Source organism: Phyllopteryx taeniolatus, chromosome 17, assembly GCF_024500385.1.
Source record: "Phyllopteryx taeniolatus isolate TA_2022b chromosome 17, UOR_Ptae_1.2, whole genome shotgun sequence".
Classification (NCBI taxonomy): Eukaryota; Metazoa; Chordata; class Actinopteri; order Syngnathiformes; family Syngnathidae; genus Phyllopteryx; species Phyllopteryx taeniolatus.
The window spans coordinates 18,539,203-18,563,980 of NC_084518.1; the positions used below are offsets into that span (position 1 = coordinate 18,539,203).

The 24,778-nt window shown below is 40.8% G+C and overlaps 1 protein-coding gene across 6 annotated transcripts in view; it reads left to right on the top strand.

Annotated features, from left to right (window-relative positions):
• Window positions 1–24,713, top strand: part of dbn1 (drebrin 1) — a 53,361-nt gene extending 28,648 nt beyond the window's left edge. The window contains exons 2-15 of one of the 6 annotated variants that reach the window (XM_061752913.1): window positions 11,335–11,393; window positions 11,494–11,606; window positions 12,799–12,873; window positions 13,776–13,919; window positions 14,150–14,230; window positions 14,313–14,464; window positions 14,554–14,611; window positions 15,531–15,587; window positions 15,689–15,809; window positions 16,742–16,870; window positions 17,572–17,694; window positions 18,438–18,889; window positions 20,121–20,220; window positions 21,042–24,713. In XM_061752913.1, the coding sequence (XP_061608897.1) occupies window positions 11,335–11,393; window positions 11,494–11,606; window positions 12,799–12,873; window positions 13,776–13,919; window positions 14,150–14,230; window positions 14,313–14,464; window positions 14,554–14,611; window positions 15,531–15,587; window positions 15,689–15,809; window positions 16,742–16,870; window positions 17,572–17,694; window positions 18,438–18,889; window positions 20,121–20,220; window positions 21,042–21,100 (1,723 nt within the window). In that variant the 3' untranslated portion in view covers window positions 21,101–24,713. The remainder of the gene's footprint in view (window positions 1–11,334; window positions 11,394–11,493; window positions 11,607–12,798; window positions 12,874–13,775; window positions 13,920–14,149; window positions 14,231–14,312; window positions 14,465–14,553; window positions 14,612–15,530; window positions 15,588–15,688; window positions 15,810–16,741; window positions 16,871–17,571; window positions 17,695–18,437; window positions 18,890–20,120; window positions 20,221–21,041) is intronic. The other 5 variants (XM_061752908.1, XM_061752907.1, XM_061752910.1 and 2 more) reach the window with 5 other exon arrangements.
• The last annotated feature ends 65 nt before the right edge of the window (window positions 24,714–24,778 follow it).

Sequence of the window (24,778 nt, forward strand, 5' to 3'; positions counted from 1 at the left end):
AGAACGGCTCACTCACAGCCACATTTTCACAAATGGACAGATGACAAAAGATTTCCTTGGTTGTTTAATTTCAAACTCTTTCATGCGGTTGACCCAATTTTGGGGTTTAGCGGCACTGTAACGAGTCCTCCAGCTTTTACATAAAGGTGGATGCTGCTGGGTCATTTGCAGTGGTGAGTCAGACATGGCGGGGGAAGCATAGAACATCACCAAAGCCCGTTTGGTAAATGGGCAGCGTGTGAAGTAGGCATCACAGCACTTCCGCTCTCCGGCACCGTTAATTACTTTTCTACACTGCCGCTTGCGTGACTGTAGACTGCGACCCGGCGGGATGAGCGAGTTCTGTCTCTTTCCCGGTGTCTCTCAAGAGGCAAGGCACGTTTTCTGACGTAGGCAGCCTGCAGAAAATGTGCTTGGTTGGTTAATTTCAAGTTTCCACAATATGTCCCTTTAAAACTATGTACAGATTTCCCCCGCAATTCAGATGCTGTTAGATGCCACAAGAAAGACTTGTGGCATCTTACAGATGCCACAAGTCTTGTTGTGCTCAGGCCAGCTTTGGCCTGAGCACAACAACAGTGAACAATGGAGGATGGATAACCCCCAAAAATATGTGACTAGGCGAATTTGCAAATGCCGAACCGCAAATTTGCATGTGTTCACGGTGCAAGATACTGTAAGAGCTGTGTAGTGCTAACTAATAATGTTAGAAAAATAATATACCTGATGTAATTGTAATTATCTGTTTGAAAACACACACACATGAAAGTGTTCAATTCTGAGCCCATTTGGACGCTGTTGCTAACCAAAAACAGCAGCATATAAACAGTCTCTCAGATGAGTTACAGTATATAGGGTTTGCATATTATTACACACTGTCATGTGGTCACTCCACAATGTTGAGGGCGTTAATGTCCTGGGGAGATGTTCCGTTTACCTAATTTCATTTCTCTGTTTAGATACTTTCTTTTCTCTGTAAGAGTCTTTTTTAATTTTGTTTTAAATTCCACTTTCACTTGACATGTACACTGTATTGAATTTTATTATTCCCAAAAATGCCATCCCATTTGCTGCTGAGGAAACAAACGCCTCCCCCGGTCCCTGTTTACAGAAATACGGTACTAAGTGTTCTGAAGTGTTGTTGTTGTCACGGTACATATGCTAAATATTTGTTAGCTCACACTACGCCAAATAGATTTTAGGCTTTTTTTAGTATGTATTATGAGTCATTTTCTTCTGGGAAAAAGCTCAGCGAATTGCCACCCTTCAATATCAAAGTGTTTCAGTTCTAATGAAGCTAATCAATATTCCCTTTTTTGAAGACGGTAGTGGAACATTTGAGAGATGGCGCTTGTCAGTCCACTTGCAGAGGTGGCAAAAGTTACTCGCACTCTGTACTAGCTAGGTGTACGGTAGTTATATGGTTTCTCTGTATCATAAATGTTCACCTATGGGGTTGACTGTATTTGTAGTCAGCTAGTTCCCGACTGTTAAAAGAGTACTGCACTTATTCTGATGTTTCGCTAATCTAAATTTCACGTTAGCTTAGCTTTTAGCATGGCTTCTCCGTCGACTCCTATTCTGGCTTCCTGCTTGCTGTGTTGCATGCTTGGCTACTCTTTTATTGATAACGATACTGGTTAGAAGTGTAGTTTATTTGCCGCCGTAGAGACGAGGATTAGTGATTTAGAGGATTGGCTCCGGATTGTTGTTTAGCCATGCTAGCTAGTACGGATGCAGGAAAAAAAGCAAAGTTTGTGAAGAAAGAGGAGCGAGGAGGGCGGGGGGTTGGGGGAATGAAAAGGACCCCGCTGGCCCGCTGCCTACGCCGACCCGGCCTATCAAACGGAATGGCGGCTCACAAAGGCGACGCTGTGTGAGTTCTTGTTTTGTTTTATTTTTTAAGCACAGCCCCCTGTGTGACACAGACGTCTCTGTCAGGGGTGACTTGACGCCCGCTGCTTCTCAATGAAAAATCCTCGGCCCACGTATTAAGCCCGCTTTCCACTATTTTGCTTCAGTGCCATGCGCATTTTCCGGCCTTTCCATTCAAATCTGGCTCAGAATGCCCAACGCGTCTTCTGCACCCTTTCGTTGGGGGAAGAGGTCGTAGTCGTGCGGTTGTCTAGGGTGAAGGCTGACACGTCGCTGTCCGATGATTGGTCTCAGGAGACGTGGTGGCACTTCCATGTTGACGAAGGTTTCAAGGGAAATGGTTGAAAATACAATGCCCCATTTGAAAATAGAAATTGGATTTATCCTCTTGTTGCTATGATTAGGGATGACAGGGTGTCCGTGGATCCTTCAAAAAAAAGTCTTCAATTTAATTCTTTAAAAATGACAATCATTCAAAGAGCTATTCAGACGTCTTAAAAATAACACAGTAAATGACCCTGCTCTTATTTTCATTGGGGAACTTCCCTAATTCCTATAAAATGTTTCATAGTTATAAAATGCATACAGGGAACCCCTGCATACGTTCCAGAACCATCCACAATCGGTGCAAACCAATGGTCTCGATAGACCATATGAAAAATGTTTTTTTTTTTTTGGTTAAAGAAAAGTAAATATTTATTGTTTAGGAGAATTAAACTTTGTCAAATGTTCAACCAAACCATACTTTTTCGTCAAACAAAAGTCTGCTAGCTTAATGCTAACATATAATGTGAAATGCCATACATGGGCTAACGGAAATTTGCATAGATGTTTTATTATTTTGATTAATTGCCAACCTTCTACTGCTCTGCTACTTTTAACACACAATGAGAAGCAACACATACAGAGTATAAGACAATACTCAAGCAACACATACAGAGTATAAGACAATACTCATAAACATTTTCGCTCTGCTCTGTGGGAACAATGACGATTACTGGACCTTGGTAGGGGACCTTTTTTGCCTCTTTTTCTTTCTCTTAAAGGTTCCATATTTGGCTATTTAGACCTCCATGGAGTGACTCTAACATAGACTTTGAATAAAAGAGTCAATTTTATTTAAAAAAAAACCACATTGGTTTTATCATATGAGTGTCCAGAAAATGACAGCTACTTCTGTTTGACCCAGTTTTGTAGCCACTTTGTCCATATTTGGCTAAGACCGCCCCCTTTCCTCTGATATGTTTACAGCGCTGGCTCGGGAGCGGAAATGGAAAGCGGAGATCTTTGCTAGTGATGTAGATAAGCTTGAGAAATTCCAATGACCTGAGTTCAGGCCTCTCGGCAGAAAAACATCTGGGACTCAGGAATGTGTGGACAATTTTAATTCATATTTCACATGTTTCCTGAGGCACCATAGAGCCAATATTACATCCATAATACTAGAAAAAGTTGGTTTGGTAAAATGCATCTACAATACTTGTGACAGCCTAAAAACAGCAGCAAATACATCTTCGTTTATTAGTTGGTTGTGGACGTTTGTGTTACAGCTGTCTGTTACAGCTAGTACCTAACTAGGAAGATGCTCCCCCCCCAAAAAAACAATACCCACTCATTTGTCTTAAAATGTCTCCCAATACAAAAACAGCATCAGACTATCACCGCAGAACATCGGGTTCCAGTCAAACACTCCCGTCGCCCCAGTCCAAACATTCTCGGCTCCCTCGCTCTTGTTTACACTCGCTCACATGGCAACCGCCCAACAATTGTGCCGGACGCCGAGTGCTGGTCAGCGCTTGGACGCCGTTGGCGCAGTGTGGAGAGGGGAGGACTCACAGGAAGTCCATTATGAGCCCAGCTCGACACAAAGGGAGGCTGTGAACACTGATCGGGCCTCCTCCATCGACAGTCACGCCAGCAATGAGCGAACGTCGTCACATGAAAACTTTGCAAGATTTTTCTGTATTGTTGAATCCCGGATACAGTGAATCCACGCTACATCGCGTAGGATAATCGACCAGGATAATCTTTTACGGACATCCGACCATCGGACGAAATTCTCAAATTTGTCCCGATTATCAGTTCGTAGGTGTACCCATCTTTAAAAATAATAAGTATAAAAGTAATGAAATAGTAGGAGTAAAACCACATCTCTACTGAAAAGAGACAAAGTGTCTGCTACCAACTGAAGAATTGGAGGGCATTTTAAGTATTTCTGGAATGATGGACTTGCTCTCCGACGTCTCCCTGGGGCACTTGAGTGCTTTTCAGCTCGGTGTTGTGATTGCATTGGATTACCGAGCCCGAGCATTGGCTCTCTCTCTGGAGGGATGGACTCGCACCAGCCTCGACCTTCGTCCCCGCCCCCCCCCAAGAGACCATTAGGATATGAGGCCGACAGAACCGCTAGCATGTCGCTAGAAACTGAAAACACTGAAAACATGAAAAAATGTCAACATGTAGACAACCAAGACTCAGTTTTGTCATCCAAGAGTTACTTTTCTGTCCCCAGAATCATGTGGTGGTTTTAATTTTGCATTGTTGCCACATTTCATAGTGAATCGCAACACCCTTCCTTTTGTGCCAGTGTAGGATATTCTCTTCTAATTTTCAGCCTTTATTATTATTTTTTTCATTTAAAACCGTTCCCAGATGTCTTAATAACATGTCTGTGTTTGTCAAAATACCCGAAGGATCATGAATTACCGTACTTTCTTCACGCTTTTTTATTTATTTTTTATTTTTTGCCTCACTCAACTCAGCCTGTTTTGAATGAGGTGGTCCTGCCTCACAATCACCCCACCCCCTCTCCTGTGTACGTGCCATTATGGCTAAGTTACTTGTTGACCCCATGTCTAAAAAAAAGCCAAAAAAACAAGTGCAATCTAAAAGCATGGATTGTATTTTCACTAAGGGAGGCAGCACTTCATATCAGTCACCGAATTACACTTGTCGATTTGAAGAAAAAAACTGTGCTTAAATAAAGATTCAACTAAAATGTATTGCACATAAAATTTTAATAAAAATTGTACATACATTTTTAAATAATTCTAATAGGTTAAATACCAATGAATTGTACTTACAAGTAAAATACAACTGAACTGTACTTAAAAAATGTACTATACTGGATTAAAAAAAAAAAGCCACTAACATTATGCGCAGTTGAACATTTAATTTCGGTGATTCTTTCACATACCACGAGGAGTACCATACATCATAATGCAATGTGACATCACAATTTTAAAACAGTTCGGTAAAAGTTTTCCATTTTGCGTCCTTAAACCTGCAGATACCCTGAAAAGAGAATTGAAACATCTTCGGGTCTCTTGTTGCTGATATAAGTTACCTCCAACTTCTGTTTTATGTGCTCTGGTTTCATTTCACTTTAGTACGCTCGAGAACTTTCACGTGGCTCTTGTGCCACAGGAGTCTTAGTTTCAACTTCCTTTTTATCAACTTCCTTTTGGTTTTATCTGAATCTGTAGTCAGAGGTTCGGGTTGTCCCTGCATTAAAGCCTTCCTGACAATCTGAGATCATAATTGCCTCCATAATTCCTCTGCAGCGCATTTGCGATGAGCTAATTGTCTCTGCGCCGCTTTTTGTCAACACCGACATGTTGCTGATCCAGACAACCGAATGTGAATCAGCCCTTTTTTTTTTTTTTTTGTAATGGCAACACTCAGCGGCGATGAAACAACAGCAAAACAAATATCGATGGAAAAATCTTCCTCAATTCGCTGCCTCAGCTGCTGCTGCTGGTTTGGCTGCTATCCACGCTATGGATTCCCATCTGGTCAATTCATTTTTAGCCCCCGCGAACATCTGCAAGTGACGTCGTGCTGGGGAGAAGTTAGGGGAAAGAAGCTGTACTAACGTCAACGGTGCAGAAAAGCACCCCACTGATGTTTTATGGTCTTATTTTTTTTACCACATATGTTGGTGATTCGGCGGCACGGTGGACGACTGGTTAGAGCGTCAGCCTCACAGTTCTGAGGCCCGGGTTCAATCCCCGGCCCCGCCTGTGTGGAGTTTGCATGTTCTCCCCGTGCCTGCGTGGGTTTTCTCCGGGCAGTCCGGTTTCCTCCCACATCCCAAAAACATGCATTAATTGGAGACTCTAAATTGCCCGTAGGTGTGACTGTGTGTGCGACTGGTTGTTTGTTTGTATGTGCCCTGCGATTGGCTGGCAACCAGTTCAGGGTGTGCCCCGCCTCCTGCCCGATGATAGCTGGGATAGGCTCCAGCACGCCTGCGACCCTAGAGAGGAGAAGCGGCTCAGAAAATGGATGGATAGATGGATGTTGGTGATTCGGTACTTGCTGTGTGTAAGGTTTTGCTTTGGTGCCATCTTGTTGCGTCTTGGCGCCAAGAAACGATGTGCAAGTGAGGGGAGTAGCTTCATTGACAGGCCATCGCCCTGTCAATTAAGAAAGTGGTAATTTGCCATCATCTTGTGGCATCTAAAGGGAATTATAAACCATTTTAGAGGGGGCATCAATTGCGCTATTCCCATGAAGGTATTTTTCTGACGACTGGTTATTTTTACCCCCTACATTTTCAAACAGATATCTATAATTTCTACTTCTTTCTATGTAAAAAAAGATGTAACTAGAGAGAGGTAAAGGTAACCTCGGTTGGATGCTGGTTTTTATCAAATTACATCTCCCATTATTCTTAAAGTACTTGTCCTGTCTCTTGTATACTAAAGGCTTAATATTTTTCCCTTCGCAGTATTGTATATAAGAGACAGTTAAAAAAAAAAAAAAAACAGAAGTGCATTTCCATCTGTACTTTTTATGTAAATGAGTTGAATCAGAACTTCAGTTTACCACTTTTTGTTTTTACACAATTATTGGTATTTTTACTTGAGTACAGAGTGTGAGACCTTTTGCCTGTTTTGCCCCTGTTAGGCAAAAGCTTCCTCACACGTACGCATGTCTACTTTCGTGCCCTTATCCTTGTTTTACTCATCCTGGCCTTCCTCCTATTACGCTTAATTCCTTCTCCCTCATGTCTGTGTGTTCACTCCATTGCTTGTGCATGAAGTCACCGCTGTGGTTTCTTCCTCAATAAATAACACAATGCTATCTCCACTCTTCTCTTGGCTTTTTTTCCGCCTGTATGAGCATAACTCCCTGACCGCCCGCATGCTTTTGCCGTTAAAGGAGACGTATTATTCATTTTTCTCCACAATTTAGAAGAGTTCCCAGGTTGTTGTTTTTTTAAGTCTGTGGCGTGCCTTTGTCAAAATACCTCAAGGATCAAGAATTATTGGACACTTAGTACACAGCCTATTTATTGTAAGATGAAATAGCTCTTTTTTAGCCCTCCCTCTTTCAAGTAAATAAGCCATCCCTGCCCCATATATTGGGGAATCTGGCTCTTGTTACCACGACAACTGGGGCAGAGGCTCCGGGGCTGCTGCCTCTCGTCATCTCGCCGGCAAGTGTATTCATAACAGCAGTCTGGATCTTCTTTGCCAGCTGCCATTTGTCTGTCTCCTCGTGGGCCGAGTCTCGTCATGTTACCAGCAACTGTATGCAAATAGTGCGCTGGATCTAATGGTGCGTGGGCGTGTAAAAGTGGGACTGGATCTCGCCACCGAGTGTTTCTGCATTGTAGCTGGCATTTGGGTATCCCTTCCGTTTCACTCAGCGGGATCGCTCTTGTTATCTCACCAGCAAGTGTATGTGTAACAGTGGGTTGGATCTCACCGGCGAGTGTGTCTGTCTGGATTTCATCTCTTGAGTGTGTGTGCATTCCGGCCACTGTTTGACTGTCTCCTCAATAGAAATGCTCATGGGCTCGGGCTCATCATCTCGCCAGCAAGTGTATGTATAACATTAGGCTGGATCTCACCAGTCCGAGTGTTTGCAATAGCGAGCTGGGTATTGCTGACAAGTGTGCCCATTCCAGCAAGCGTTAAACCGTGTCTGGTAATGCATCGCTTGACAGGAAGTGCGCCTGTGCCAGCCACGTGGCCACCATCATCATCTCACCAGCAAGTGTATGCATGATCTTGCTGGCCAGTGCAGGTGTAAAGGTTGGTTGGATCTTGTCGTCTCATGTGTAACAGTGGGCTGGAGCTCGCCGTCAAGTGCATGTTTAATGGTGAAATGAAGTGTGGGCATTCCGGTTGGCGTTTGGCTGCCGCCCCTTCCGCGACAGACTGGCTCTCGTCATCTCATCAGCAAGTGTGCGCTGCAAGCCAGCTGCTTGCTTCTACTTGCAGCAGCAGAGGTCTGTGTTGCGGGGTGGGGGTTGGAAATACAATAAAAGCATGGACCCTTCACCACATGTGAATTCATTAATTCTGACTTGAAACTTTTCTTAGAATCTCTGTAGACTGAGACCACTTTGATGAGGTTGTCCCGGCAACTGAAGCAATTCTTTCCCCACTCAAAACTCTTTAATGTTCACGTAAATTGCACAGCCTTTTATCCTGATTGAGCCATAATGAGATCATATCGCTTTAGACATTCTAAAATGCATGTTCCATCCTTTTTGACCAAGTTGAGCTCATCTAATCAACGATTCATCATCAGTATGTGACACGTTTTGCTCATTCTCACTGAACAGTAAGGTTGCTAATTACTAGTCGTGAGCAAATTTAATCAGGTCACTAGCCAATCATAGACATAGACAAGCAAGAATTTGCACTCACATTTGCACCTTTGGACAATTTACAGTCTCTAAGCTTTATCAAGCTTGTGATCCATTGTCATCACTAAACTTTGGCATTCTTCATTTGCTGTTTGGCCAATATGCAAGCTCTATAGGGTTTGAGTTTGGAGTTTTTACATGGCCAACCTTCCACTTCTTGCCCCATGATGAACTCCTTTGTTGATTTGGAAATTGTTTCACTCGTATAAATGTAATCCGCCAGATATCTGAAGAGCTATGTTTTTGTTTGACTACATCAATGTAAGAGTCCACACACCTTTCAGTCACGTGTTCCAATACTTTTGCTCACATGGTTTTCATTTGATGACATCACCAATGCTTTACAGTCTACAGCAAAAACTTCATAAATTGGCCTCACTGTTCCAATACTTTTTTTTCAAGCTCACCCAAATAATCGTCAAAAGATCTCTTTCTCCCCCTGGTGGTGTGCTGAATATGTCAATAATCATTGTCCCCTCCATATTAGTGTACCACAATAAAAAAAAATTAAAAAAAAAGAGGAATAAAAAATACATTTACAAAAGTAGTTTTTGTCTTTGGATATTAATGCAAATATAATAGTTTTACTACTTTTATTATAACCTGTTATTCTGATACTATTTGGACCAATAATATATGAAAATACACATACAGGTGGGTGGGTTCCATACACAGCCTCTTCAAAACTGTAAATGTGTTTTGCTTTTCCATTATCCTCCTCCTATCTTTATCTTTTATCTTATCTTTATCACCACCGCTAGCCTCCGGTCACAAACTGCTGTTGCCTCCATAACGACAAGAAGGTGGGGGGGGGGGGGGGGGGGGGGGGGGGTGCGCACGGTTGCCATGGCGATGGTCCCAAGTGGCCTATCTTCTTTTTTTCCACGGCGCTAATGGGAAATAAAGGTTTGGACAAACCTAGAAATGGACGGAGATGTGTTGAAGAGATTTTGTCTTTTGCCATCACGCATCACTACTGTACTCATCCTCTCTTCTTCTGCTTCTTATCCCGCATCTTTTTTTTGTCTCCATCAGTCTTCTTTTGAAATCCATCCATTTCACTTGTTCTGCAGTCTCTCCATCTTTCTTGGAGCTGTTTCTGGGTCACGGTGGCTGTATATGAATAATAAACAGCTGCCTGCTTCATAAAGAGAATTATTTATAGGGCGCCCTCTCAATATTAACCTGTGACTCGACTCTCCCTCTTTTGTTATTCTGTTGTTGTTTTTTTTTTTATATAATTGTCTCATCTGTAATCCCTCACTGTGTCTGTTCAATTCAAGATTCCGTCCTCTTCCAACCTACAGACAAAATATGGGTGATTGTTGTCAGATGTTGGGCACAGCCTGCACTTTCCAGAAATCCCTGCAGCTCCTTTAATGACGTTCCTTTACGAATTTATATACATCCATCCATTTATTATAGCGCTTGACCTCATTTGGGTAGCAGATGAGAAGCAGCTTATCCTAGCTGACTTTTGACGAGAGAAGCGGGGTGACCCCTGAACTGGTGGACCCCGCTTTTCTTGCCAAAAGTCAGCTGGGATAGGCTGCAGTTCTCCCGCGACCCTAATAAGGACAAGCCCTATAGAAAGTCGATGGAATTTGATCTGAAACTGGGGGAAATGAAGGCTCTCTGGAGCATTTTTAATTTTTTTTTGCTGTTATCACATTGTCAATATTATTGGTTGGGTCGGGCTGATGATATTTGATGACATGCAGGATGTAGAAGAAAAAAAAATAATCACGTGGCGTGACTAAACAGAAAGCGAAAGAATCTGGGAGGGGGGAGGTCAGCACAAAGTCAGACCAACGCCGCAGGCAGTAATAGCGTAAGGTCAGCTGGACGGACTGGTGATTGGCCCCCTCGAGCTACACGTCCGGCACAACCAGACACACACACAAAACGCACACACAAAATGCAGCGTTGAAGCCAGACATCCATGGAAAGCTGCATTTGTTAAATGAAGCTTTGTGTGAAATCATCTTTTTTTGCAATCTTTTTTGTGTACTCTTTATTTTGTGTGTGTTCAAATACATTTACAATGTGTTTAAAAATGTCTTTAAAAAGTTTAGATGTCGGCGAAAGAATATTTGAAAAATGGTCTCTCTATATTGTGGATTTTCACCTAATGCGGGTTGGTCTGGAACGTATTCCCTATGAAAACTACAGAAAATAGATATAATAGATATATAATCTAAATATTTGTTGCCAGCTAAGGTTTTGTTTGTTTTTTGTCCTTCAACACCATGACTGCAGAGGTCAACTAGATTTAATCCAAAGATTTGAATCTCTTCTCACCTTCATTTCACCTCAGCAGAGGAGGATGTGTGTGTGATTTAATATATTGTTGATAGGATATCCAATCAGTAAGTGTGTGTCAGAATGTTTTTTAACAAGGATTGCACTGTGGTGCTTCGCTATGTATAAATATGAGTCATCCTGCTTGTTATATGGAAGATTAGTGTTAGTAAATGGCCAGAAAGTGGGACCAGAACAGATAAAAATTGACGATGCCTTGGACAAATAAACGTCTTCCTCAAACTTACGCCTCCTTGTCCCCCATCCTCAAAGAAAAAACAACAACAAAAAACAACAATGTAATTAAAGCTGTTTGTGATTTGTTAATGTTATCGTACGGATTTTAAAGATTGAACTGCTGAGCCCATTTGGTCTGTGTTGCTAACCAAAACAGCAGGACCTAAAAAAGTATCATATGGATCAGACTTTTGCATGTTGAATTGTATAAATTGTAATTCAGCACTAATATTGTCCTTTCTGTCTCGTTGGCGCAGGGCCTTGTACACGTACCAAGATGATAGCGATAACGATTTGACACTGGCATCATCAGGAGGTATTATTTTTATTATTTGTTTTTATCCGAGGCATACATTTTATTTTACATTTATTTACATTGTGGATTTGATGGACATTATTGTTTGTTCGCGCTGCAGGTGGCGGCCTGGCCGAGATCACGCTGACTTTTGACAGCGCCAGGATTATGTACGGTTTCTGCAGCCTGAAGGAGCCCAACGCTGCCCTGCCACGATACATCCTCATCAACTGGGTAATTTACATACATAGAAATATGCCTATAGTCGATCTACAAAGTTTGGAATTTTTGTTTTCCTGGGGGGGGGGGGGGGGGGGGCAAAAAAAAAACCACACAATTTTATGATACAGTACAACAAAACCGTTGGCATTTTAAATGAGACAAAACGAACTTGCTAGAATTTGGTATGCTAACAAATAGCACGATAGCCACCCAAGTAAATGTGCTAATGCGGATTGATAGGGGTTTTTGGTCTTTCCTTGTATTTAGGTACTACTTGTAATGAGATTTGACCAAATGCTAACATGCAAACATTTGGTATGGTAACTTATTGCGAGAAATCAACTGGAGTAGTGAAACTGCTAAGGCCAATCGATACGGGTTTTTAGGTCTTCCCGTGTATTCCGGTACTAATTCTAATTTGAGTTTTGAGAAAATGCCACCACGCTCGCTCTTGGTACGCTAACAGATAACAAGACAGCAATCGGAGTAAATCACGTGCTAATGGCGATCGATAAGGGTATTAGATTTTGCCCTGTTTTCAGGCATTATTTCGAATGGAAAATGATCAAATGCTAACATGCTAAATAGTTCGTAGAAGAAGAATAAGTTAGATGGCAATCACCGTAGCGAAAGCACTAAAATGGACCAATAAGGATTTTACGTTTTTCCCTGTAGTCAGGTACTATGTGAAATGATAAAATGCTAACTTGCTAGCAGTTTAAAGCAATCAACCTCAATTCATCCATCCATTCTCTGAACCACTTACCCTTGCTAAAATTGTTCAACCAGATCGGTAACGATTTGCCCTGTAATCAAGCACTATTCCAATTGAGAACATATAAAATGCTGACAAGCTAGCAGTTGGTATCCTTACGTATAGCAAAGAGACCAGCCTGAATAACAAAACTGCTTAGAGGCGTTAATTAGGATTTTACATCTTGCTGGACTATTTCTCATGAGCATTGATTAAATGCTAACATGCTAAAAGCTGGTATGCAAACATGTAGCCACTCGATTAGATAAAGTGTGACACAGTAATGTAGATAGCTTTGAACTGAGAAACGTGTCGTTACTTTTTTTTCACAGTGGAGAAATCATAGTTAAATGGTGCACATCAGGAACACTATTTTTGTCCTCTTTTTTCACAGAGTTCGCTCCATTGTCATTTAGTTTTATGACCCTACTTTTCCTCTCACTCTGCCAGGTGGGCGAGGACGTGCCCGACGCCAGGAAGTGCGCCTGTGCCAGCCACGTGGCCACCATTGCGGACTTCTTCCAGGTAAACTTCAGTGATCTATGATTATACGTATATTAGGGTCAGAGCACCAACACCGGTTTCTTTCGGAATTGGGTGGACATGTCTATCATAACAAGATGCACGGAAAAGTCTCAAGGACCCATTCCCCAACTTGAACAGGAAGTCGTCCATTTTAGTTCGAAGCAGCCATTTTGGGGAAGTTCCACAGCTCGTACTTTGACGAACTCCGACAAGGGAATTCGCCCAAATGAGAACCCCAATCGGCAGCAGGTATCCTAGCCAGATGAACGATGCTGCATGATGCGGCTTGATCAATTCAAGGACTTGCCATCAAAAAGGGGGTGGCTAGGCTAGCCAGCATAATTAGCAAGTCTTACAGCTAACCATTGTTTCACTGACCCAATTCCTCCAGTATGAAGAAATGGTACTTTTTTAAATGAAAAATGATTTGATAAAGACAAAAAAAGTCCAATTTATATACAATACAGTGCGCTATATGATGCACATTAATATTTGCCTGTGTATGTCATTTGTAATTGCGTATGCTACTAAAATGGATAGAATATTTATTTTATTTCAGAACCAAGCAAGTTAAAAGCTGTAGGACGATTGAAGAGGAGTGTGTGCGCGCTTGTGTGTGTATGACACCGGCCATGACTAATACCGTCACTCTTTTAAGTAATCTCTCTGCGATCCTCCTGTGTGTGTGTGTGTGTTACACTTGGCGCACAGTCTATTTTGGGGATTTGCCGGTTAGATAAAAGAAGGAAAAGAGATGAAAGCAGCTGTGACATTTTATTCATATGTTTTATAACAGTGATTGTCAAAGTGTGGTACGCGGACCACTAGTGGTCGTCATTGTGCGGTAGGCGACGAAGCTCTTAAGTCAAAATTCTGAGTGATTTCAGGTGTCGTTTCTTTAGGGTGTGGCGGTCATCATCAACGCCAGCAGTCTGGACGACATCGACCCGTCCGCCATCGGACAACGTCTCACCAACGGGACGACGGTGGCGGCGAGTCCCGTCATGAGCCGTCTGAAAACCCGAGAGGAGGAGCACGGAGACGTGGTATTAGAAAGGGGAAGGGGATATACAAATATTATAAGATGTGATTCACCACAATAACAATATACTGTACGGTACAACACGATTCACTCCAATTACGATACGATTCGCTCCACTTACAATACGACACAATGTGATTCACTGATGCATGTTGTTTATTTTTCATTCCTAATACTCCAGGTTAAGTTAACACATCCTCAACTTTTGTTTCTGTTTGTTCCTCTCCTCGGGAGAAGGGTACGGTGTACCAAAAGACCAACGCAGAAGTGGAGATGAAGAAAATCAATCGAGAAGAATTCTGGGAGCAGGCCAAGGTTGGTCGAGCGAACCAAAATAAAAACATCCCAGTGATGATGCCGCTACTGAGATGTAAAAATCTTGGTATTTGGTGTCCAGCGTGAAGAGGAGCTGAGGAAGGAGGAGGATAGGAAGAAGCTGGCCGAGGAACGTCAGCGCTTCGAGGAGGAGCGAATGGAGCTGGAGAGGAAGGAGCAGGAGAACCGAGAGAGGAGGTACCGTGAGCGAGAGAGGCAGATCGAAGAGCACAGGTGACCACTTAGACACGCAATTACATTAAAACAACAGCTTTATATAGATATATGTAATAATGGTTTGATTTTGTGTTCTATGTGTTCAGGAAGAAGATACAGGAGGAAGAGGAGGCCAAAGACAGGTTGCAGAGTCAAACCACCTTAGTAAGTATATGGGATTCAGTGGCCATTGGAATAACAGACAGACACCTGGGTATGTGGCCTTGTGGGGTTTTTGAGGCTGGAACAGTAATATTAAACATATCAAAGGGATATATAAATGCAATGAGTGGACGAATGGAGGACAGTGGTTATCACGTCTGCCTCACAGTTCTGAGATTAAGAGTTTGAATCCAGACCTCCCGTGTCGAGTTGGTCTTCTCGTATTTCAAAAGCATGTATGTTAGGTTGATTGAAGATTCTAGCGCATTGGTATGATGGGTTGTTTGTCTATATGTGCCCTGCGATCTGGCGATTAGTCCAAGATGGACCCTGCTTCTGTCACCCAAAGTCAGCTAGGCTAGGTTCAGTTTACCCAAGAGCCTAATGAGGACAAGCCCTATAGAAAATGATGCAAGGATGGTATTGTTAAGGGGGACTGAAAGTTGGCATAACAATCAGACACCTGGGTATGCGTCCTTGTGAACCTCGAGGTTGGAACAGCATTGATATTAAACCATCTTAATGAAAACAAGCAGTATGGAAAGCGGATGGAAAGTCATGTGAGTCAAAACAATCCTTCAAGTTGGCATGACAATCGGACACCTGGGTATTTGTCCTTGTGAACCTCGAGGTTGAAACAGCATTGATATTAAACCATCATAATGAAAACAAGCAGTATGGAAAATGGATGGAAGGTCATGTGAGTCAAAACAGTCCTTCAAGTTGGCATAACAATCGCACACCTGGGTTATCTCGAGACTGGAACAAGGGATCGTTACACGTCTATGTAAGTTGGGAGCAGTACAAATATTAAAACATCATCAAATGAAAATAAATGATTAGAATTGTTAGTACAATTCCCAGTAGTCTTTTTTTCACTCTTACCTCTTTCGCATGCGTGCGTCTCATTGGTTTTTTGCAGCCCTCAGAGCTGAGCATCGATGAACTCAGCCTGGACAAGAAGGAGTCTGAAGTGGAGGTATGCTGAAACAATCTATCCATTCGCCAAGATTGCTTTTTTTTTTTTTTTAAATCCTGACGAACATGCAATTAAAAACAACCTGTCTATCACGCTTACATGTTCAGGAGGCGAAGGCCATCATCGCTCAGCGGTCCGGAAACCCCCGGGAGTTCTTCAAGCAGAAGGAACGCGCCATGACCATCAGCGTCGACACCTCGCCCATCACCATCCACCGGGCCGGTGAGTCATATTTACGTTGACGCACCATTGGAAACATTTCCCAGGTCTTTTAGGAATATTTCCGAAATACCCCGAGGATGAAAAATTACAGCACACTTCCATCAGTCATTCTTTTCTAGCCTTGCTGAAATCAGGCTGTTTTTTAAGGGGGCGGTCCTGTCCCGTGCAAGTTAAGTTACCATGACGATTGAGCCCAGAGTCTTCAAAAGCGAGGGTTGCAAAACATGCACAGAATACGCATACTTTGATAATAAGTGGAAACGACCGTAAAAACATGGATTGTATTTTCCCTCATGGATGCAGCACTTCATCCACTTATATGAGTGTGCAGATCTGTGTATGTAGCGCACGCAGCAGACACATGGCCAAACAAAGTGTGCGATTCATTTAACTGGCAAACACCTGTGACAACAGAACCTCCTTGGTACATTTTGCAGGACCTCTGTATGAAAAAAAATGTGTGTTTCTATGACAACCGCACATCAGGTTGTCCTGCGGCCAAATTATTCATTTATTTTTTTAACACTGCGCTTTACGCTTGCTGGAAGATGTTTTGCCCCCCCCTTTTTTTTTTTTTGCTATTTCCGACACCAAACAAAAAACGAAGAAGCTGCGTGAAATTTCTTGCATGCTGTCTGCACTTGTCGGCGTATGCGAGCGCACTAACCTCGCCTTCTTTTCTTTCTTTTCCCCGTTTGCTTTTTTTTCTCTGTTTAACCCCAACCATTTTGTTCTTTACTTTCGTCACAATGACGTCCTGTTTTTTCCGTTCTTCTCGTCTTGTCGTCTTTCCTCCTTGGTTGCGTTGCTTGTTGTCTTCGTCACCCGTGCGTGTGTGTGTGTGTGCGCGCGTGTACTTTTATTTTGGGCTGTGTGTGTGCGTGGCTGCGTGTTGCCCCCAATCCCCCCATCCCCAACCGGACCCCCGCCAGGCCGCTTGGACAGCCCCTTCTTGAGGCAGCAGCACAGTCCCAGCAGCCCCACTTCGACCCCCCCACCACCCAGGGTTGTGTCGCCACTGCGCGCCAGCGCGCCACACGCACGGACGCACCGCGCCGCCGGTAGGTACAGCCGGGCCTCAAGATGGAGCAACGGAGAGAGGTGTAACCGACCTTGAAAACCGGGACGCTGTCTTGGGGTGAAAAACAAGCAATTGTGAAGTGTCAGATTTGGGTTTACACCGCTTACAGGTGTGAAACGCAAACAATCGTGACGCAGAGAGAAGATAATGACCCGAAAAACACAAGTTTTAGACTGGCCAAGTCAATCTCCAGATTTAAAGTCTATAGAACATGCTTTTCACTTACTTTAAATATTTTGACACATGAGTATTTTATACTGAAAAACAATCACTTATTGGAATATGTAGGTTTTTGGTTTATTTCCAGACCTCAGGATCTCATTTTTGTTGTCTGTCCTCCAAAACTATGCTCTCTCTCTCTCTCTCTCTCTTGCTCTCTCTCTCTCTTTCTTTCACACACGCATACTCTCAAGCTTTACTGCTTTGCTTACCTGTGAGTGTTTTACAATGAGTGCGTGTGTGTGTGTGAATCTGGCTTGTATTTGATCTAATGATTATGTTTTATCAGGTTAGTGTACTTAATAGAAGAAGATCAGAGCTCATGTTTATGTTGTACACAGTTATTGTCTAAAAAGCTTTTCTTGGTGTTTGATGGGGTTCAAGTCAAGTCCTTTCCCGCAAAACTTTTTTTTTTTGAGCTGAATATTTTGATGACGCGTTTTGTGCTCTTGTGCCCCCTAGGGGAAAATGAGGAGCAAGCGAGCGCGGAGCGCAACGTGGCCGCGGTGTCGCCCATTCCCAAAATCGTCACCACGCCCATTAAGGAGGACGCCGACCTGGAGCAGGATTGCACATTTGACTGGGGTATCATTATTATTATTTTGATGATGGTTGATTTATAAGAATAAGGTTTTGAAATGAAAAAAACTGAATATTGAGAAATTTATTGATAATTTATTATTATTGAATACTCTTGGGCGGCACGGTGGATGACTGCTTAGACTGCCTCACAGTTCTGAGGTCTGGGGTTCAATTCCCAGCCCCGGCTGTGTGGAGTTTTCATGTTCTCCCCGTGCCTGCGTGGCTTTTGTCCGGGCACTCCGGTTTCCTCCCACATCCCAAAGACATGCGTGGTAGGTTGACTCTAAATTTCCCGTAGGTGTGAATGTGAGTGCGAACGGTTGTTTGTTTATATGTGCCCTGCGATTGGCTGGCGACCAGTTCAGGGTGTACCCCGCCTCCTGCCCGTTGATAGCTGGGAAAGGCTCCAGCGCGCCCGCGAGCGACCCTTGTGGGGATAAGCGGCTCAGATAATGGATGGATGGATGAATAAAATAAAAACATTACAATTAAGTGATATGTAATACACATTGATTAAAAAAATACCATGAATCATAAAACCATTTGAATGCAACATTAGTCAATTGAATAAACTGTAATATTTAATACTTCACTTTGCCACACAATGCGCTGCGGTTGTGGTTGTGAGTGTTCTGTAAAAGGTGAGAATAATGTTGGACTTTATAGTTGCTATGGAAACCATCTGCACCCTCAGCAACAAATAATGACGTCACCTCTTTAATATTGTCGTGTGTTTGTGCCTTAAGAGCCAAAGCAGGAGCAGAAAGCTCCGGTCCAGGAGTCCTCTGCCACCTCCAAGCCTGTGCAGAGCGTGGCCCCCCAGGCCCGCGAGCCCTCCGCCTTCGCCACATGGGATTCCGCCACCGACGACCTGGTGGACATGTGGGACGCCGCCCCCCCGGCCGCCGCCGCCGCCGCCGCCGAGCACCCCCGCGCCTCCTCCGATCTGGTGGACCTGATGGGTGACGCGCCTCCCGGCGACCTCGCCGGCGGCGTTCGCTCCCAGCCGCTCCTCAGCTTCGACGACGCGACGGACGGCGGCCTGCGCTCGGCGGTCGAGGACGACCCCGCCAGCTTGGTGGCCGTGAATGACTCGGAGCAGATGACGCTCAGCTACCAGCACGCGTTGCAGCACGCCGCCGGCGACGGACAGATGCTCATGACCAACGGGGAGACGCTGATTAAAGAAGCAACTCAGGTATGGATGAAACAAATTTGATTACCTAAAATACTTTGTAATTTTACCAGAAAAAAAAGTCAAAATATTACAAAGATAGGTATAATTTTGTGGGGGAAAAAAAGTGCTAATATTGTGAGGAAAAAAGTTGTAATATTATGGGAATAACTTCCTTATTTTGTGAGAAAGTTCTTACATTATTAGGAGAAAATAACGTGGAATTTTACAGGGGGGGAAAAAAGTAATACTGCGTGAATAAAGTCAAAATATTACCATGATAAAGTTTTCATTTTCCGGGGAAAAAAGTTGTTATATTGAGAGAATGAAGTCGTAACTTTGCGAGAAAATACTTGAAATATTCGGAGAAAAAAAACATGTAGTTTTATTTTAAAAAAAATAATAATAATAATAATTTGCGAGACTAAACTCAAACTATGATGATGATGCTATAGAAAAAAGTTGTAATAGAATGTAGTTGCAATTTAGCAACAAATAAGATGCAATATTAGGAGAACTTAATATTTTGAGAAGAAATTTGTAATATTACGAGAATATAGTCAAAATATTACGATGATAAACTGGTAATTTCATAGGAAAAAAAATGCAATATAGTGAGGGTAAAAAAGTCATAATATTGAGAGAATAAAGTCAAAATATTACAATGAATTTGTAATTTTGCAGAAAAAAGTGCTACAAAAAAAAAGTTGCAATATTAGAAGAAAAAAGATGTCAATTTTATGTGCAAAGAAAATCCAAATATTACAACAATAAAGTTGTAATTTTTGTGGGAAAAGTGCTAATATTGTCAAGAATAAAAGTTGTAATATTAGTCGAAAATGCGAGAAATTAGTTTGCAGTAATAATAATATTATGAGAAAAACATGTAATTTAAACGAGAAACAAATCGTAATATTATGAAAATAACGTCAAAATATGACATTAAAGTTTTAAATTTTCCATTAAAAAAAATTGTAATCTTAGTTGTAATATGAAGAGAATAAAGTCACGATTTCAAAAGAATCAAAGTTTTGAAAAAGTGCCCATATTTTGGGGAAAATTCTTCTTAGGAGTATGAGAAAAAAAAATTCTCTTAAGAAAATATGAAGTAAAAAAGAAAAAGTCAATACAACAACAATCAAACTCCAAATATTGCAACAATAAATTTCCACAAAGCACACCTAAGCACGCCATGACTGTGTGACCTTGGCGGAGGTCGCCATCCTCGTTAATATCCTGGCTTGTGTCTTCATAGGCAAGTGAGGGTTACTTCAGCCAATCACAGGAGGAGGATTTCGGCCAATCGGAGGAGGGCTCAGCAAAACCCGCGCCTGTCCTTTATAACAAGCCACCAGGCGAGTCCACATTTTCCAAAAGGTCACTTTAAGCTTAAGAATGTATGGAAAATGACTTTTTTCAAGCTACTGACTGAATAAAATTCTCGTGTGGTGTTATAGTGCCACCTGCTGTGATGCTAACTTTTTCAAGCTAATTCCACTTAATCTGGTATTCTTTCCTTTTTGCCCCTGTTGTTTTGGTCTCTTTCCCAATGACTTTCTTCCACTAAAATGCTGTGAAAATTAATTTGGGATAATAGTGCCACCTGTTGTTTTGAGAACATATTCAAGTGTATTTTTCAGGAGTAATCGCACTTTAAAATCCCTCTTTTTCCTTGATTTTTGCAATTGTTGTTTTGGGGCCTTTTCCAGAAACTGCTTTCTTCGGTGCTTCTAATTGATTCAAACAGAATTAGAGTTAATTACAAATAATAGTGCCAGCTATTGTTCTGATATTGTTATTTTGGTACCCTTTTTAATTGTAATATTCGTGCATAAGTGCGTTTTAAAAATCAGTATCGGGCCGATACCAGCCTTATTTCAAGGTATCGGGTACTCATGCGGGCTGTAAGTCCTCCTCGCCAGTAGTTGGCGCTACACTGCAGCATTTGTTGACACATGGGCAAATCGTGTTAACGGATATTTTATGCATCAAAAACACTAGTGGAATCGGTACTCTGTATCGACTGGTATCGAATATCCAAAGTTTTCGCCGTTATTGTTCTCGTGTCTTTCCCAGGAAGTGTTTTCTTCAGCCTTCCGATTGGCTAAAACAGGCTAAAAGTTACTAACGTAACATTCCAAATGATGACTTTTTTTTTTTTTGCGTGTGTTTTTAGAGATAGACATCACGTGCTGGGACGCGGACCCCGTGGCGGACGACGACGACGACGACTAGCCGCCCGGCCCAGCGGACGGCGGGAGGCTGAAAATGAGGAAGTGCGCTTCGTAAAGAAACACGTTTTTTCTACGAAAAAAAATATGAGAAAAAAAATATATAAAAATACAAAGAAACAAACAAAAAAAGTCTGCAATGAAAACGACTTGTTTATCTTTTTTGAGGAAACGTAATAACAGTAGCCGAACAAGCGGGCGTTTCGCGACAAGATTTTGTGTGTGTTTCTTACTTTATTTATTTGTTTTTCTTTTTTTTTTTTTTTTTTTGCTATGCAGATGGAATAACCGGGATGTTATTAAGATCGCTGAGTGTTATGGAAAAGCCGTTTGAGCATTTATTCAATGTCCTTCATCTCCAGCTTAAGATCTATGTACTAGTACACTCACTAGTCCTCACTAGTAAGACAATTCAGCGCACTAATAGACTGACTGTGTCTTACTAGTAAGGAGTTATTTTACATTACTTTAACTACCTTCCACTTCTATATGACTTTTCTTCTACTAGTGCACCAAATTGTCCTACTAGTGAGGACAAAGCGGATACTCATACATGGACCCTAACATGGACGTCAAGGATACGCTTTTTGTCCTCACTAGTTGAACACCTTTGCCATACCCGTAGTAGGACAAGCAAGCTACTATGGCGCACAACTGTGCACTAGTTGACAACTGCGTGCTACTAGTACTACTAGTGACATTCTAAAACTCGACTAGCGCTTCACTATAAAGCCGTTTGAGCGTTTATTCGATATGGAATAAATTGTCTTGACCTGCCTTTCTTCCCTTTTTGTGTTGCAGCCGCTTCATCTTGTATTTAGTCAGCCCAAAGGTGAAATATTCCATTTATTTATCTCATCGAAAGCTAAAGATCTTCTGAATTGACTTTTTTTTTTTTTTAAGTTGTATAGCAGGTTATTTTGATTTAGCAGCGCTTGACTCATTTTGGCCCAGTTCCCCCCCCCCCCCCCCCCCCAATGTATATACACACACAAAAAAACAACAACACAAAAACATCCTGATGATTACACTGTAGATATTTTTCCAGGTTTTTAGAAGTTTTCCCAAGCAATGAACATGTTGCACAGTAGGGGAAAAAAAGTGGATTGGACAGTTTGATTTGGATTTGAACACGTTTGACTGTTTAAAAATAATAGAAATGGGCATCTTAAGTTGTGCGTACGTTTACTTTAAAGTGGCAGAGACTTAACTTTTAGAAACCAAATATCTGAGAGAGCGAAGTGAGGAAAGGTTTTAAGTTTTGAGCTTTCCGAACATGTCGTCCTCCCAGGAAGATTCCTACAAAGGACTATTAGCCACACTGAAAAGATTATCCTTTTTTTTTTTTTTTACTATTGTAATGTGAGACTGGAGTCAAAGTATTACATGAAATAAATTGGGAATTTTGACAAGAAAAAGTCGTGACAAAATTAAAGTTGTAATATTACAAGAACACAATAATAATTTGGTGTGGGAAAAGTAGTAATATGCCGGGAAACAAAATAGGCTGTAGTAGTCAAGTTGTGATATTAAGATCAAAAAGTGGTAAAATAAAACTCTTTGACTAATATTAAGATAAAAGTGGTAATTTGTTGATAAAAAAAGTTATAAAAATATCATTTCTATACTATATAAATAAATTACTAATTCTGCAAGAACAAAGCCGTAATATTTTAGATACAAATGTCAAAGTTGGCACTCATTTGTTCAACTTAAACTTTATCCTAATATTACACTGACTTTTTTCCTATTAAAATAAAAATAATATACTCCTAAAATAATTCTCTTAATATTAGGAGGGCTTTCCTAAAAAAATATAAAAAATTTAAAATTTGCTTATTTGTCCTAAAGTTTTTTTTACTTTTATCTCGGTAAGGTTAGGACTCTTTTCCTCAGTTTTCTTTTCCGTGTGGCATCAATACTCCTTTGTCGAATGAATTGTGGCTTTTTTTTATCAACTGCTTTTATTCTGATGATACAAAAAAAATGAATAAATAAATGTACTTTTATTATTATTTTGCATTTTGGAATTTTCCATTGGCGGTGCATCAAAACCGAAGTGTGCTACAATTGACATTCAGGACCCTTTTTGAATATTAGCAACAAGGTTGTTATAGTCTCTTCTTTTGCTGTATATTCCTTGTAGAAAATTAAAACTCCTAGGCAATAATAATAATAATAATTTTAATATTAATAATTTGTGTATGTGCGTGTGTGTATGTGTTCCACCTGAAGATCACAAATCATTTCGCTCATTGAGACGCCATCACTTCGTAAATATGCAACTTTTACTTTGCTATTTTGATTTACGTTTTGTAAACTGATTACAAAAAATATTCCCCCCCAAAAAAAGTGGTTTTAATGTTTACGATATTACGGGAAGAAAATTCCTCCTATCATTGAGGAAAAAATGTTTAGGATCACAAGGAAAAAGGTGTAAAATTATGACAAAGTCGAAATATTATGTCCCAAAACATTCTTAAGAAAAAAGTTGTAATATTATGAGGAAAAAAATTGTGTAATATTACAAGAAAAGTAGGTTTGATGTGGACATTATTTTTTTGTATTACGTGAAAGTGGTCCAAAATTTTGGGTAATACTAAAGTAAAAAGTCATAATATGAAAAAAAAAAGAGAACTTTTTAATATTACGTGAAAAATTGTCAAAATATTAGGAGAAAGATGTTTGATATGATTTTTTTTTCACTATTACAAGGAAAAATTTCATATTATGATTACAAAATTTGTAATAATGCGGTCAAATAATACGATAAAAAATTTAATATGACAAAAATGTTTAATATGATATTTTTTAATATTCCATTAAAAAGCTTGTAATATAAGGAAAAATATGTAATATTACAAGCACATTTTGTAATATGAGAAAATATATATATAATTTGTGACATTTATCAAAATATTATGATTTTTTAAAAGTTGTGTTTTTTGTAAGATTTTTTTATTGAGAGAAAACACGGCATAATATTATGACAAGAAAAGTTGCATTATTACTGAAATAAATTGTGGTCTGCAGACAGTTGCATTTTTACATTTCCATGTGTGGGAATTAGAACTTTATCGTAATAGAATACTATTTTCTTGTAATATTACTCTTTCTATTACTCTTTTAATATTACCATTTTTTTCCTCTTAATTTTAAGACTTTTTTGTCAAAAAAAAAAAAAAAAAATCACATTTGGATTTTTTAAAATTAAAATCTAAAAGTATTTAAAATGAAAACAGAAATCTGGAATTTTAAAAGAATATCTTTTGCTTAATTTGGGTTTTTGGGCGATGAGATTCTTTTACTGTGATTAAATTAGAATTTGGATTAAAACTGCTCCTATTTTCCTCAGAAGATGCCTTGAATCCCCCCCCCCCCCACACACACACACACACACACTTCTCGGCCTTCTTTTTTCTCCATTTTGAACGGTTGAAGCTGCTTGTAGTTTTCATTTTATCATCCACGGCTGTTTTCTCTCTGGTCTTAATATAATCGATTTAACATAATCCACGATCCGTACAGTAGACATTTTGTTTTCCATTTGTCAGTCAATATCTCTTCTAATATGTTCACTGATGCATTCAAATTAAAATTGTTTTCTAAAGGTGCAACGTGTCTTGTTTCCAATTTTTTGGGGGGCGGTAAATGTAGCAGCTTGTGTACTCTTCTTTTTGTG